We start from the raw sequence: 14596 nt of genomic DNA, 5'->3' as shown, positions 1-14596 counted from the left end.
TAATGTTTAAAATGCATATCAAATAGAACTAATCATTAAGACTGAGAATCATAGAGGAAAATTAATAATTGTTGATATGATAATGAACTAAATAATGTGAAAGTGCTTTAGAGTTTTGTTAGTTATAAAAAATAATTATTAAATCGGTAGGAGCAAATGTAACAAACCAATAATAGATATGTGAATCAAAATATGGTTTCTGAACAAGTTAAGTCAAGATGCATATATACAACCATTGTAAAGTTTAATGTTTGTTAGTTGTGCACATATATTTGTTTCACACATGATTAGGCTATTGAAAAGATAGTTAATTTGTTTTACGAAAATGAAGTTTTATGAACAAAAATTGATCTTCCAAACTCATGAATAATTTTCTTTTATTGCAAGGCTGATGCCTAGGTCTACATTATTTGTCTATATGAAAATCATATTGAAAGTTGAATGTTTTGAACTAAATTAATGAAAATGTAAAATAAAAATGAACAATAATAGAACTTTAGTTTGACATTCATTAGTACTCTAACTCTTATGATTGGACCAAATTTTTGTACATGTTAATGGACAGAGAAATTATCAGATGATGTTATTAATAACTCATGCCATATAGTGTAATTCATAAAAATAATCGCACATGAACCTAATCCTAAGCGTGTCATACCACAAGGGGATGATTAAATTACCTAAAATTTGCCCAAAAGAAATCTCAAGGTTAAAAATATAATTTTATTTAAGAGACAATACAATTTAATTAAGGTAAAATAGATAGTAAGAACAAGATAAAAAAAACAAGAGACACTCATCACTTAAATGAAAAGTTTGACAATTTTGCATGTCAAACAGAAATTATTTTATAACCTCATGGACAAAAAAATAACCCATCAAACACAAACCTCAAAAGACAAAAAGGTAGCTTTATCCATAAAAAAAAACTAGAACCTCAAGGATAAGAGGTAATTTTGCTCACCAAATGCAAACCTGGAGGACAAAAAGGTTATTTTTCATCAAACACAAATTTCATGGACAAAAAGATAATTTTATTTAACAAGGATAAAAAAAGTAAATTTTTCCATCAAACAAAATCCTCTATTCACATGCTATCTTTTTAGTAGTGGGGCTACGTGCGAGGCACGTTTGCCCTGTATTACTATAAAATAAATTGTTCTAAAATATAAACATATAATATAGAGGAAGAAAATTTAATGATAAGGTCTACGAGAATAATATAACTCATTCCAGTTAGAAACTACTAATAAAAATAGCAATAAGTTTAAACAAATTATAGGTCCAAGCAAGTTTGAAAAATAAAGGATCATGTTTCAATTTCATATTACAATTTGTTTTTTAAATGATTAAATATCACAGAATTTTTTTTTCGTTATTTAAATGGCGGTTAAAAAGTTTTAGAGGTTATGCATCTAGAGGTGGTGTGTTCTCTATATTCACAACATTTATGGAGAGAACACTGAAGTTTTTGTGGCGCTTTTTTTGGAGTTGATCTACGTCTGCACCCAGTTATATGATCTATTTTTTGTTTGAATATAATGTTGCAATGTTTTGGATATACGGTAAATGTTCCAGTATGAAATGAATTTGGAGTTTAAGCATGATTATCAAAGATTCAGAAGCATGTTTATGGAAACGAACGAAAGATACCAAAAATACAGACTAATATTCAATCAACACAGCACTGTGCGAAGAAGAAATGAATAGAACTTGGGAGAAATCGATCAGGCAGTAGACACCAATAAGGGGCAAAAGCGTAGTAGTATTCAATAAAACCGAGCAGTAGCGGAAAGTAAAACACAAAAGCAGAGGTAAAAATATAAATATAGTAGCTGACAGAAGTACACACACAGAAAGTAAAACAAAAAAGTAAGTAGAAAACTGTAATAAGACCCAACCACTAGGGGCATTGATGGAAAAAAATTGTCAAACATAAATCACTATTCATTCATGTTTATATCAAATAGATGCTTTTAAGATATAAGGGATATATATATATAGAGAGAGAGAGAATAACTTCTAATCGATACATCCATTAAATGATTGAAATCAGCCACCAATGTACACCTGCCACGTAGCCCATTCATTAAACCCAACATGCGTCCTCACCGCATCCAAACCAGATCTCTCTCCCACCCTCGTCTCTCTCTCACCGAAGCCAGATCACTCACCTCCCCTCACCCTCGTCTCTATCTATCTTTAAATAATAAAAAATAATCAGATAAAAGAATTGAAAGAAAATTCTCGTCCAGGTTGTTATACTCCCAGTACTCGAACTTCATCGATCGCCTGTTTTGTTTTTGTCTGGCTATGGACCTTTTTTGTGGGTTCTCACCCACCAACTTCATAACCGAAAATGGAATTTGGCAACAATGAAGCTAACGGGATGCGTTGGTGATGGAGTCTTGCGGTTGGTGGTCTGCACTTGGAGCCTTTGCTCTACTTCAGGTTGTCTAAAATAAGGACTCTTTTGTGGTTTGTAGAAGGTGGCATGCAGAGAACGTGCGACGGTATTGCTGCCAGGGTTGATGGTGGCTCATTGAGAAACTGGAAATGAGTATTGATGGTGCTCCAACGTTGTTCGCAATGACACAAAGCCGTGGGCACGACGGCGTATGTGGGCATGGAAATCGGTGCTTGGTATATTTCCATCGGACTATTTTGAGAAACCAAAAATAGGGCTGGGCAAGGTTTCTTTGGTTGCGCACGGTCAGGCTTGTGTGGTGGTTCTTGGTGGCGTACTGTTGGAGGTTGGTGGATGAGGCTTTAACGGTAATGGTGCAAGGAGGTTGGTGGTTGCCACAGAAGAGCCTCACGGTTTGTTCAAGATGGTGCAAGGCAAAACCATGCATGAAGATGATGGTCTCGCGAGGTTGTGTTTTTACATGTAGGTGGCTCGTCTGAGTTGTTTGTAGTGCATCAACGTACAGGCTGTGGGTGGCGTTAGACTATGTGGTGGTTGTGGGTGGGTGGCATCGAACGCACGACTGCGTGGTGGTTGTGGCTACTGCATCGGAGTGGTTGGCGTTGGATTGGGTGGTTGCGTCGGGCTGCTTGCGTTGAAGTGGCCGGTGGCAGTAACTGGTGAAGAATGCAAGTTGTAGCATCTGGTGGGTGGGTAACGAAATGCTGGAATGAAAATAGGTTTATGGTGTTTTGGGAAAAAATTTGATGGAGCATTCTCGTAGAATTTTTTACTACATTACTAATGTGGCAACTGCCTATTGGATGCTGGTTTTCCCTCAAAAGCAAATGGTACTGCTCCAAAGCGGAATTGATATATATATATATATATATATAGAGAGAGAGAGAGAGAGAGAGGAAAATGCTTAGGTCCGATTCTTTCTCATTTTTTAAAAAAAAAATTTTAGGATTTTTTTGTTTATATTTATAATATTGTGTTTGTTTATTTTTTTGTATTTTATTTTTTTAGAAATACATTAAAAAATATTTTAAGAAAAGAAAAAAATTTTACACAATCGATAAAAATATTTGATATATATATATATATACACACATACACACACATATATGTTAACGTCACAACCCAATGGAAATAACTATTTTGCCTTCCAATTGTACCGCTCAATTTGACTGCTTTTCAATTTTTTTTTTGACGTAGTGATTAAGGAAGTGATTTTAAGTGTATAGAATATTTCTTTATTTTTTAAAAATATTTAAATATATTAAAAAAATATGAAAACTAAAATGAAAAAAAAAACTAAAAAAGAAAAGCGGTCAATTTGAATAGCCCGACTCCAACCCAATTGCCCATAATGCACAAGAGGTTCTTTAATATAACCTATATAAACTTTTTCCTCTTCTCATCATGATTTCTTGTTTTTTTGGTCACTCAATTCTCCAAACATAAGACATGAGTCATGTCCTGTCCCACGTCAATAGAATTGCGAATTGCTGGCAGGACATTGACAATAGCGTTAAGATTTGGGACATGAAAAAAAGACTTATTTTGAATTTAGAAAGGAAAAAACAAAAAAGATTTTGATTTTTTGGAGGAAGAACTAAAATCTCAAAGTAAATGATACGTTATTATTACTTATAATATTGTCGAAGACATAAAGGAGCACATAAGAGTAGAGTACACGAGGGTTTGAGAGCAAGAAAAATAGTACAAAACGAGTATATAACTTGGTAATGTAAATTTAAGGGCATGCCCCAAATCCAACTAGAAGACAATCATGTCTTATTAATGGGCTACTATCTAGTGTATATCTAAAGATTAAAATCTCGTTTGGATACAAGAAATGTTCTATTTTATCTAATCTAATCTTATTATTATAATTTTATTAAATTTTCTTATAAAATATAATAAACAATTTAACTTTTTTTAAATTTCAAAACAATAATAATATTAAAAAATAATATCATAACAATATTTTGTTTAATTTTTAATTTTCATCTCAACTCAGTATCCAAACGGCACTTAAGACTCTATTTAGATATTAAAAATATTTTAAACGATATGTAAATAGTAGTAAAATAGTTTATGAATAGTAATAAATAATTTGTTAATAGTAGTGAATTAGTCTTAGAATAATTGAGATGAGATGATCTGTAAATAGTAGTGAAACGGTTTGTTAATAGTAGTGAAATAATTTGAGTTAATACGTTTTATGGAGTTTTGAGAAATTAGAAATAAAAAGTTAAATAAAAATATTATAAATTTAAAATATTATTAAAATAGAATTTTTTTAATAGAATTTTTATTTTAATATTTGAAAAAGTTGAATTATTATTATTTTTTTGTTTGGAAATTTGGAAAAGTTGTAATGATTAGATAAAAAAAATTAAAAATTTGCAATTGAAAAGTATGTTTGTAGTGTTTGGATAGTAAGATAAGATGAGATGAGTTAAGAGAATTTTAATCAAACATTAGATTCATAAGAAAAAATTATTTTTTAACGACAAATTTTATTTTTTTAGAAAATAAAAAATAAAAAATTTACACATTGTATGCCAAATATTACCAAAGTAATGATGCCTGTTAATTTGAGCTACTTGTTGGGATGATGGAGTGTGATGAAAGTAAGAAAAAAAAATGTTCCAATATGTTTCCTTAAATGAAGTTGATTAAAGAAGAATATTTCAGAGGAAGTTACATTATTTTAGTAAAAACTAGGTATTATGGTTCTCGGGTTCTGATGTGGGTAGATAACAAGGTAGCATACTGTCTTTCTTTGTTCTACATAGTAGGACCCATTGTCAACACCATGCCCCCTGCCCACCCTACACGAAGGATTAAAGCCAGATCATTAGGATTTGCCCAAGAAGAGGACGCACATGTGCCTGAGAGGGATGGAAGTCTTCTTAATAATGGTTTAGGTCGGATTTGCATATAAAAAGTGTTTTAACTTTTTTTATTATTATAATTTTTTTAAATTTTTACATAAAATATAATAAATAATTTAATTTTTTTAAATTTTAAAATAATAATAATATTAAAAAATAATATTCTAACAATATTTTATTTAACTTTCATTTTAACTTATCTTATCTCAACTCACTATTCAAACTATACTTAAAAATGAATAAATAAGTATTTCTTATCCATTTTTTCTTAATGAAATACGTTTTGCATTTAAAAAAATATAAAATCATACTACATATATGATACAGTTTGAAATTGCGAAAACTTCGTGCATTCTATAAAAATTAATAGAGCCCAACATTAACAAATATTTTTTTTTCTTTTTTCACATAGCTTCTACATTTGAGAATAACTTTAGACCGATTGGTCTAATAATCTCAAATAACAACTCTCCAATAGCTTGTTGACAAGTATTCTCCATTCTAATTTTGATGCGCTTGCACACCACGTGAAAACTTGTACCCACAGAACCCATCCTCTCCCATTTCCCCCCGTCTCATCCTCTTGCAGCAAAACCCACCCCCTCTCCCCCGTCTCATCCTCTCGCATGAAAATTGCTGCCGCCACCGCCGACCCTATGTCAAAACCCATGGAACCCATCGAAATCCTCTCCCCCACTCTCCCCGATCTCCCATCCTCTCGCATAAAATCCACCTCCCTTTCCACCCACCCTCCTTCGAGACTAAACCTAACCCTCCTCACTCGATTGAAGCCGTCGCCGCCGCCGCCGCCGAGTATTTGTTGAAGTCTTGACACTCAAAGGATGGGATAGCACCGACGTGGTCCCTCTCTGGTATGCCCTAATTCGTCTATGGTAGCACGAATTCACTGATATTCTTTTCTCTTCAAAATTTTGATTATTTTCTTTTGATTATATTTGATGGCTGAAGCAACAGACTGAAGTTGGTGAAAGATTGGCTTTCTTATTTTGTTTCTAGGTTTTTCTTCTGGGTCTAGTCAATGTGCTCTCTTTTTTCTTGAAGTGGCCACCGATGGACTTCAGATTCTATTCGAGATTCTTCTATGATTTTCTATTTGAGTCTGGGTTTAATTCTTGGTTTTTCTTGAATAGGGTGCTGGAGGCCCTGATGACAACAACAACAGGTGGCCGCCATGGCTGAAGCCTCTGCTTAGTGAGAATTTTTTTGTTCAATGCAAGTTACACACAAATTCCCACAAGAGTGAATGCAATATGTACTGTTTGGATTGCAAGAATGGGTTGATTTTGGTTTGGTTGTGGGTTGATTTTAGAGAGGAGATGGCGAGGAGATGGAAATGATTGACGGAGATGGGTGAGATCGGCGATAGAGATGGGCGACGGCGGAGATGATGGACAACGGAGATGCTTGAAGATAGCGGCAGGAAAAGACAAAATACCTGAAAACATGAAACGTAAGAGGTTGGGGTCACACAGATGAATAATCTAGTGTGATGCACTCTATTGGCTTAATGTGAAATAAGTGACGAGTCAAAATTTAATTATGATCTGTTTATGGGTCAATAGCAAACCGACCGCTCCAAAGCGGTTTTGTCCACATTTACTCACTATTTTGAAAGAGAATGCGAAGAGCTCTTGCATACTATAAAATTATACAAATCATTTCCCAAAAAAAATTGAATGAGAGCCCAACTCTAAACGAAAAATAAAATAAAATTCCAACCCCGCAATCTCAATCAGAATGCAAAACTTTGAATATAAAAGAGAAGAGTTGGGCTTTGACTCCACGGAGAAAATGAAATACCACACATCTCATACATCATTTAAAACGACGAAGATTCTTCCAATAAAATTATATGGAAGTATTTTGTTTCATGTTTTGTTTTTCAAAAAAAAAAAAAAAAAAGGACAAATTTTTTTAATTTTCATGCACCAGCAGCATGCAAATGCACGTACTTTGAAATGTGAAACCACTAATCAGTTGATCTTGGATCCAATATTATGCAGTAAACTAAACTTTTATACATGTTCATACAGTCCAGACACCAAGCTTCCAAAACCATCACTTAAACTCCTATCTGACCTATTCTACTTCATCTTACTCAAAAATCCCTCCTTTTGTTGTCTGGAAACATAGAATCCACCGATGCGGGGGAAAACAAAACTATCTGGACCAACCCTCGGGATCGTCAAGTAGTATTGCAAGATTGAAAAAGCACTCAACCCTGATTACACGTACTGATTATACTTTTGATTACTACTATGTACATCTCCTTCTCTGGGGGCCCTAGATCGCTTCTTCGCAGGACGACCAACAGGATCAAAAACTGGGTCCTCGAAGTTAGGAGGCAGCCCCGGTTGAATAAGCTGGGAGTCTGGACAGTCGTCCGGACCCATCAAAGCCAGAGGACTCGCTGCAGCAGAGACAAAACACAGAAAGGGAAATTATTATTAGACTGGCATTATTATGTTTTCTCCTTGCAGCAAAAGATGTCATCAAGGCAACAGACAAAGATCGAAGGTTTTCCATTCTAAGAAACCTCATACAGCCAATTCTTCCTCTGCTTGCATTTTGAAAATCCGGCTCTCTAAAGTTTCTCTTTAACAAGTGGAAATCCAGCTCTCTAATGTATCATTTGTATCTGCCAAATCCTAGAGACTGCCCCCACCAAATTGGATGGCAATAAGCAAGAACTTAAAACAGGTAGGACTTTTTTGTATGGAGCTAAATGAAGAGTTAATTTAAAGGGTTGGTTTTCGATTATTTTTTCAGATTTGTAGCTTCTTCTGCATACCTTCACCAGGTTCAAGAGGTCTAGTGACATGTGAAGCTTTCAGCTGAGGAGGACGCTTTCTCACATAATTTTCCTGCAAAGGTTTTGGGATTTGAAATGAAAATTGTGAGAGAGATACATCATCGCTCATATACTCCGGATGTTCCAGCAAGTACCTGCAAAATCAAAAGCCCCAAAAGGCTGTAAAGGAAATATGGAAAAACATTGTACTTGTGAGACTTTAACCATCCACAGGTTATTTCATTATACATTTACATGTAGATTTACAAAGTGCCACAACAGGAAAATAGTTGAGTAGGTGGCATTAACATACTTTTGGATCTCCACCATTGAGCGTAGTTTCTTGCCTGATGGCGCCTGATAATATCTGTAAATACCGAACATAGCAAGTTAAAATGGAGTCAAAGATTGATGGCCCAAAAGTTTTCCTCAAAACTTAAGAACTCCATTCTTTTAGAAGGTATATTTTATAAAGAACAAAATGACGTTATCCAAGTACACAAAAAGTATACAAGAGATACAACTAGGAATACAAGAGATACACTTAGAATGAAAAAGTAAAAAGATCAAGAAAGTCCAGGAAATTAAAAATAGAAAAAAGAAACACAATTATGAGCCAACATCCAACAGTAAAGGATGTTTAGCAAGAAGATCTTTGACATCCACAACCATTTATTACAATCTTCACAAAACTACACCCATTCCTCTCAATCCAAACACACCATATCAAACAAGATGCGGCTGTGTTTTGAAGATGAACCCAACTCAACTCATCTCAAACCAATCACTGATGAGACCCACTAAGTTTTCAATTTCCCATAAAAAAGTTAAATCCATCTCAACCTACTTCATAAATTTCACCCTTAAAAGTTAAACCCATCTCAATGGGACCCACAAAATACTATTATTCACAACTCAACTCAACTCATCTCAACATCCAAAATGCAGCCGAAATCTTTTGCCACAATAGAACACGCTCATGTCTGTCCAACTGCCATTTCAAACATGTTAAGAAATGCACCCCTTGACATGTCACGGCCTAATCAATCCCACAACAACTGGATATCTCGTGTTCCATAAAATATTGTCATCCTTCTAATGCAGAAGCAAAAGTTTAATGGTTTCCCCACTCTAGAACAGGGTTGGTCTTATGAACCTTGGCTAAAATAAAAAGAGAAAGGCTATACAATTATTAACCCTAGAACAGTACAGTTGAATGTGAGAAGCATCGTTCAGGGAAAATTTGCTTATAAGTTGGCTAAACAAGACGAGGAGTGGCCTATGAAAAATAAAACAAGACAAGAGTGGGGCAATATATAACAAATACCAAATTGAGAATCTCCATAAAACCCAAAGATTATTCCATGGATCAACAAAATATTTAGTCAATTGCAGAAAATCGATTAAGGTTTTTCTCTTAATAAAAAAATATCCAAATTTCTTCAAGCCTTGATATTGACCCATCAGGTCTATAGACATTCTGAAGGGAAAGCCTGGGAAAAAAGGGGAAAGTAAGGTAAAATTGAATCATGTTCATGTAATTCAAATAAAATTGGGCAGTCTGAAGGGTTGCATCGCTATAACTTAGTTTTAAGAAACTTATTGTAAAGATACCGTGAACTTCCAATTTTGGTAAATTGAAGTTTTTTGGATTGGTCAAAATAATATAACTCCAAATGAAAGGTTAGATGAGCAAATAATAGCTGGCAATGGTGAAAAAATTAAATTACCTATATAATGGTTCTATATAACAGAAGTAGTCAAATACAAATTGACACCTACATGTCTGCAAACTTGGTGCTTCCTTCACCTCTGATCCGTAGCAGCCTTTGCCACCCAGGAGGGGGCAGCGCAATATTAGGCTTATCAATTGCCCAGAGCCTACTGTCATCCTGAGAAATGTCTGTTGGATCATCACACGATATATCAGGCCGCCACTCACGAGCAGTTTTACAGTAAAAAGGCTGCTCCAGAATATGTTCACGTATTGCTTCATACTTTTCCTTTGTTGGGATGAGCCTCCATTTAAAACAGCTAGCACACTGCACAGTGAAAGCCCCTACAGATGGCAAAATTCTGGGTGATGAATTCAGAGCTGAGTATCTCCGGAATAGAGTCTGGGACTGAATGGGGTCAGGAACAGGTTCGATTTCACCTGTACCATTAGTTAATGGGTCATAGAGCACCAACTGTTTTGAGGCATTCTCATTAGATTGTTCATCTTCATCCTCTGTCTCAAGAGACTCATCCTCTGAAGAAGAGGATGAAGAAGAGACGTCTTCGAGTTCCTGAAGGGTGCTCTCATAGTTAGCTAGGAAACTTGAACCAGTAATATCTTTCTCTTCCTTTTCAACATTAAGGGAAAACTTTTCAGGGGATGAGCACATCTAAAAAATCCCAAAAACCTGTCATAGTATTGATAAAAAAAACTGTCATAGAAGCACCATAGAGCAAAGCATATAAAAAATCAAAGTATTTCTACAGCTGTCAAGATATGATGCTACCAAACAGAAGCACCTGTTTCTACAGTGCTCATCGGGCATAACATAAAAAACAACACATGAATCACGTTTCTTTTTTCAATAACAGAGTTCCCAAACTTGTAACATAGTAAATCAAAAAATCAGATAGATTCCAAATGAACAAAACACAATTACAGATTGTAACAGAACAAGAACATATACTCAGTAAGCAATTAAGTAATTGAAAGATAAAAAAAGTGAATGGATTCATCCTCAAACAAAGTTCAGCAGTGTAAGACAGTGATGAGTCTCTTCAAAAACCAAATTCTATTAGCGCATAAATCAACGGTAGAAACCAGCATGAATCAATGGTAGAAACCAGGTGATCGAATCACATAAAAGATATCCATCCTACAACATAATATTTGCAACTTCATAACCGAGATTTGCCAAAACTAAAGCTTTTTTTTTTTCTCCCATCAACTGATTTAGGCCGTCTATCATACTGAAGCAGAAACAAGGACTTAGGACATGAAAACCATGCAATAAGGGCATAACAACACTATACAAAATAAATAACATCTACATATGCCACATGACTAGATGGGAGACAGGACGTAATGCATATATCACATATAATAGATCTCAGGAGAAGTCAGCAACTTAGTGACAAATTATCATGATCTACACACACACGCACTATATACATATGTGTGCGTGTGAATGTGTAGTATGTCATTGCCTACTACATATCTCTAGCATTTCCATTATGTATCAAAGAATTTTTAAGGAAGCAACCCATTAAGAAGATGAATTTGGAGATATATGGACAAAAAGGATCCTATGCCTGTCCAAATAATGTTGGAGAGCTGATGAAACGCCAAACCCAATGTCAGTGATGAATCAGAATAAATATTGGTCAAAAGCTGAGTAATTTGATAACCTTCTGAGTAAACATTCTCAGTCATTATCATTCTTATCATGTAATATTTAGGACTTCTGCACTCTTGTATTTATGCTCTTGTATTTATGTTTGCATTCTACCGGCATCAAATTAATTAGAGTACTACTACAACCACACAAAAAAAAAAAAAAAAAAACACAAAAGTAATCCCACAAACTAACGTGCTTTCATGTAGTCCGTTAGATCTACTTTACAATAAAAGTAACTTTACAATCTTACAACCTACTTTGTTTGTAGTCTTACAAGCTACTTTGTTTGTATTCTTACAACCTCATAAGCTGCAGGGTAGCAAGAATTGCCACCACTACTGATTCACCTCCAAAATCAAAACTAACCTGTTGCAATAGATTAGACCAATCAAGTTTATCTCTTCTCATAAATCAAGAGATTCTGACTTCTCACTACCTTGAGCAATACACTACATGATAAAGCGAGTATCATCCCACAGTAAGTGCTGCAAACAAAAGACAATAATTAGATGAATTAAAGCATCATAAAAATACCAACATAGAAAATAATATTTCGAAAAGATCTTCCGAGGAAAAACAAACCTAGAATAGAGATACTTCACACTACAACACCGAATCTGAATATGTTTTATTCATTTTCCAACCACTAACCATACAACTAGATACCATATTTAATACAGAGAGAACAAAAAAATTTCTTCGAGCCATAGGAAAAAAGAAGAAGAAACATATATCAAAATAGAATCAGAAATAGCATCTATATATATCACATGAGAAACAAAAACATGCAATGACTCGAGCTCTCCATCAACTTTCTCATCAAACAGCATTTTCCTCACTTGCAATACGAATCTCAGACAAGCAAACAGAACCTACCAAATCCCCAGAAGAACAAAAGCTCGCTCTTCCAGATCAAAATGCCTTAAAAAACAAAGATATCATCAACATACATAAAGCACGGCCACGAGACAAAGTATATAAAACCAAACAGAAAGAATAAATCCCGATCTACCACTCCAAAAAAACAAACGCAGAACCAAAAAAACAAATGCACGAGGAAACAGAGGCCCTGACAGACAGAGGTATTACAGAGAGATCAGGATCAGAGAATCAGGGCCGTAGAAGACGACGAAATGAGCAGATCATGCGACGATTGTTGCGACCGAGTTGGCGAAAAAAATAATCTTCTTAGCACGATCTTCCCCTCTGCCTCCGTGAGAGCGAGCCAGTGAGAGAGAGACAGACAAGAGACAGGGAAGGCCTAATATGGATTATTATTATTATTATTATTACTATTTTAAAAGTAACGTAAGTTGAGATGAAATGAAAATTAAAAATTAAATAAAATATTATTAAAATATTATTTTAAATATTATTACTATTTTGAGAATTAAAAAAATTAAATAATTTATTGTATTTTGTATAAAAATTTAAAAAAATTATAATAATAATAAATAAAATAAAATAAAATACATTTACCATCTAAACGGAGCGAGACTAGATACCGATTTAAGTGTATAAATTATGTTTACTCTTTTTAAAAAAAGTAGGATACATTAAATAGTTTTTTTTTAACTAATTTTAACAAGAGATTTGCTACAATTACCCGGCATTGGGTATCTTTTGCGGTTGCAAATCCATCCCCTAATGCCAAAATCGATCTCAGTTGGAAATCAAACCTAGCACCAAAATAGGCTTAAGAAATCAAATGCATCCCATGCCAAAATCAAACACCAGAAGTCTCCTCCTACTTGTCTTTCTCGTGTCCAACTTGTGTAGGTGAGATTGATTTCAACATGGAGCGAATGTCGTCATTTGAGAGTTTTCTTTTTAAACCGTTGATTATAAGCTTATAAAGAAAGCAAAAGGTTACTCTCATCGAAGAAAAAATTCATGGCCATATGATAAATTCTATTTTTCTTATTGTTAAACAAAATCAGAAGAAGAAAAAGAAGAAGAATAAGGGGAAGGATGTTAACAAAGAGGAGGAGCGTACACTTTCAGCACCCAGAAAAAGGAGAAAAATCAAGACAAAAAGCTTGTGTATTGGTGCTCTATTTTCCAAGACCAGAAACAGTGGCAAAAAAAGATCAATCTTCAGGAACTGTATAACACTCTGAGAACAAGTTAATAAAGAGAAAAACAGATGAATTGGGAAGAAACTTGGAATATTTTCATGGTATTGATGGTATGATTTTTCTTGATACAATTTGGTTACAACCAGAAAAGGGAAGGAAATAACTAATTGATTTTGCTGTCATTGCTAACATACAACATAAGTATATACATGAAAAGCAAATAAAATTAGATCGTAAAAAAGGAGAAGAGACCATACTGGCCATTTTTGCGAGATTTAACACGAGCAGAAATAACAATCCAAACATGCCTGACAGGGAAAATAATTTTCTGCCATAAATCCATCAACTTTTCCTTCACCTTGAGTTTCTTTTTGGGCTTTCTTCTCCTATTCCCACCGCCACCACCAAGTCGAAGCCCTGGGTTGGTTTCTCAAATGAAATCAACCAACCAGCGTCGTGCGTAAGCAAGCGAAAAACGAAACGCCCCTTTTTATTTTTACACATGGATGGACGTGTACGCTGGGTTCCTAAATCCCGGGTGCGAGTAGCTTTTTTGTTTTAACAATAACTGGCCCACATTGAATTAGCTAAAGACATTTCATCTCAAATATGAGCTACAGTAATCTCATTTTTCTTTCCAAAGATGAAAAGTCCTGTAGCAAGTCTAAACCCATTGTTTATTATATTTCGGCTCATCCTCTCTCTCGCGAATCTTTTTCTTCTTCTTTCCTGCAACTCTTCTTTCTCTTCTTCTTCCATTTTCTCTTCCACATCTCTTCTTTCTTTCTCTTCTTCTAGTATTTTTTTCTATTATTTTCTCTTCTTCTTCTCTCTCCCGCATCTCTTCCTTCTTTCTCTTCTTCTTATTTTTTTTTCTCTTTTTTCTCTTCTTCCCTCTCCCGTGTCTCTTCCTTTTTTCTCTTCTTCTTCTTCCCTCTTTCTTTTATTCTTCCCTTTTCACTTCCTTTTTTCTAGCACGACACCATGGCTTAAAAAGC

General features: G+C 34.5%; 1 protein-coding gene across 6 annotated transcripts; it reads right to left on the bottom strand.

Moving 5' to 3' along the window:
* Positions 1–7311: 7311 nt before the first annotated feature.
* LOC121244958 (methyl-CpG-binding domain-containing protein 2-like) lies at positions 7312–12771 on the bottom strand. 6 transcript variants are annotated; one of them, XM_041143213.1, is made up of 6 exons: positions 12610–12771; positions 11887–12005; positions 9908–10530; positions 8439–8492; positions 8126–8280; positions 7312–7744 (listed from the first exon to the last, which is right to left on the bottom strand). In XM_041143213.1, the coding sequence occupies exons 3-6, from the start codon at positions 10510–10512 to the stop codon at positions 7560–7562; spliced, it is 999 nt and encodes a 332-aa protein (XP_040999147.1). In that variant the 5' UTR covers positions 10513–10530; positions 11887–12005; positions 12610–12771; the 3' UTR covers positions 7312–7559. The 6 variants fall into 6 exon arrangements, with proteins under 6 accessions (XP_040999147.1, XP_040999145.1, XP_040999148.1 ...); XM_041143211.1 differs by having other exon boundaries at positions 9908–10512; XM_041143214.1 differs by having other exon boundaries at positions 9908–10470.
* Positions 12772–14596: the final 1825 nt, after the last annotated feature.

The sequence above is a fragment of the Juglans microcarpa x Juglans regia genome, chromosome 8S (genome assembly GCF_004785595.1).
Source record: "Juglans microcarpa x Juglans regia isolate MS1-56 chromosome 8S, Jm3101_v1.0, whole genome shotgun sequence".
NCBI lineage: Eukaryota > Viridiplantae > Streptophyta > Magnoliopsida > Fagales > Juglandaceae > Juglans > Juglans microcarpa x Juglans regia.
The sequence above is the reverse complement of the archived record's forward strand: the minus strand, read 5'-3'. Positions and strand labels throughout refer to the sequence as shown.

Bases quoted from the DNA above. Each gene is read 5' to 3' on its own strand.
- LOC121244958 (XM_041143211.1), bottom strand. From the start codon at position 11,928: ATGAGAAGAGATAAACTTGATTGGTCTAATCTATTGCAACAG. The intron at 8,493-9,907 runs GTAGGTGTCAAT...CGGTATTTACAG, and splicing joins AGCACCAAGTTTGCAGACAT to ATATTATCAGGCGCCATCAG. The intron at 8,281-8,438 runs GTATGTTAATGC...TTGATTTTGCAG, and splicing joins TCAATGGTGGAGATCCAAAA to GTACTTGCTGGAACATCCGG.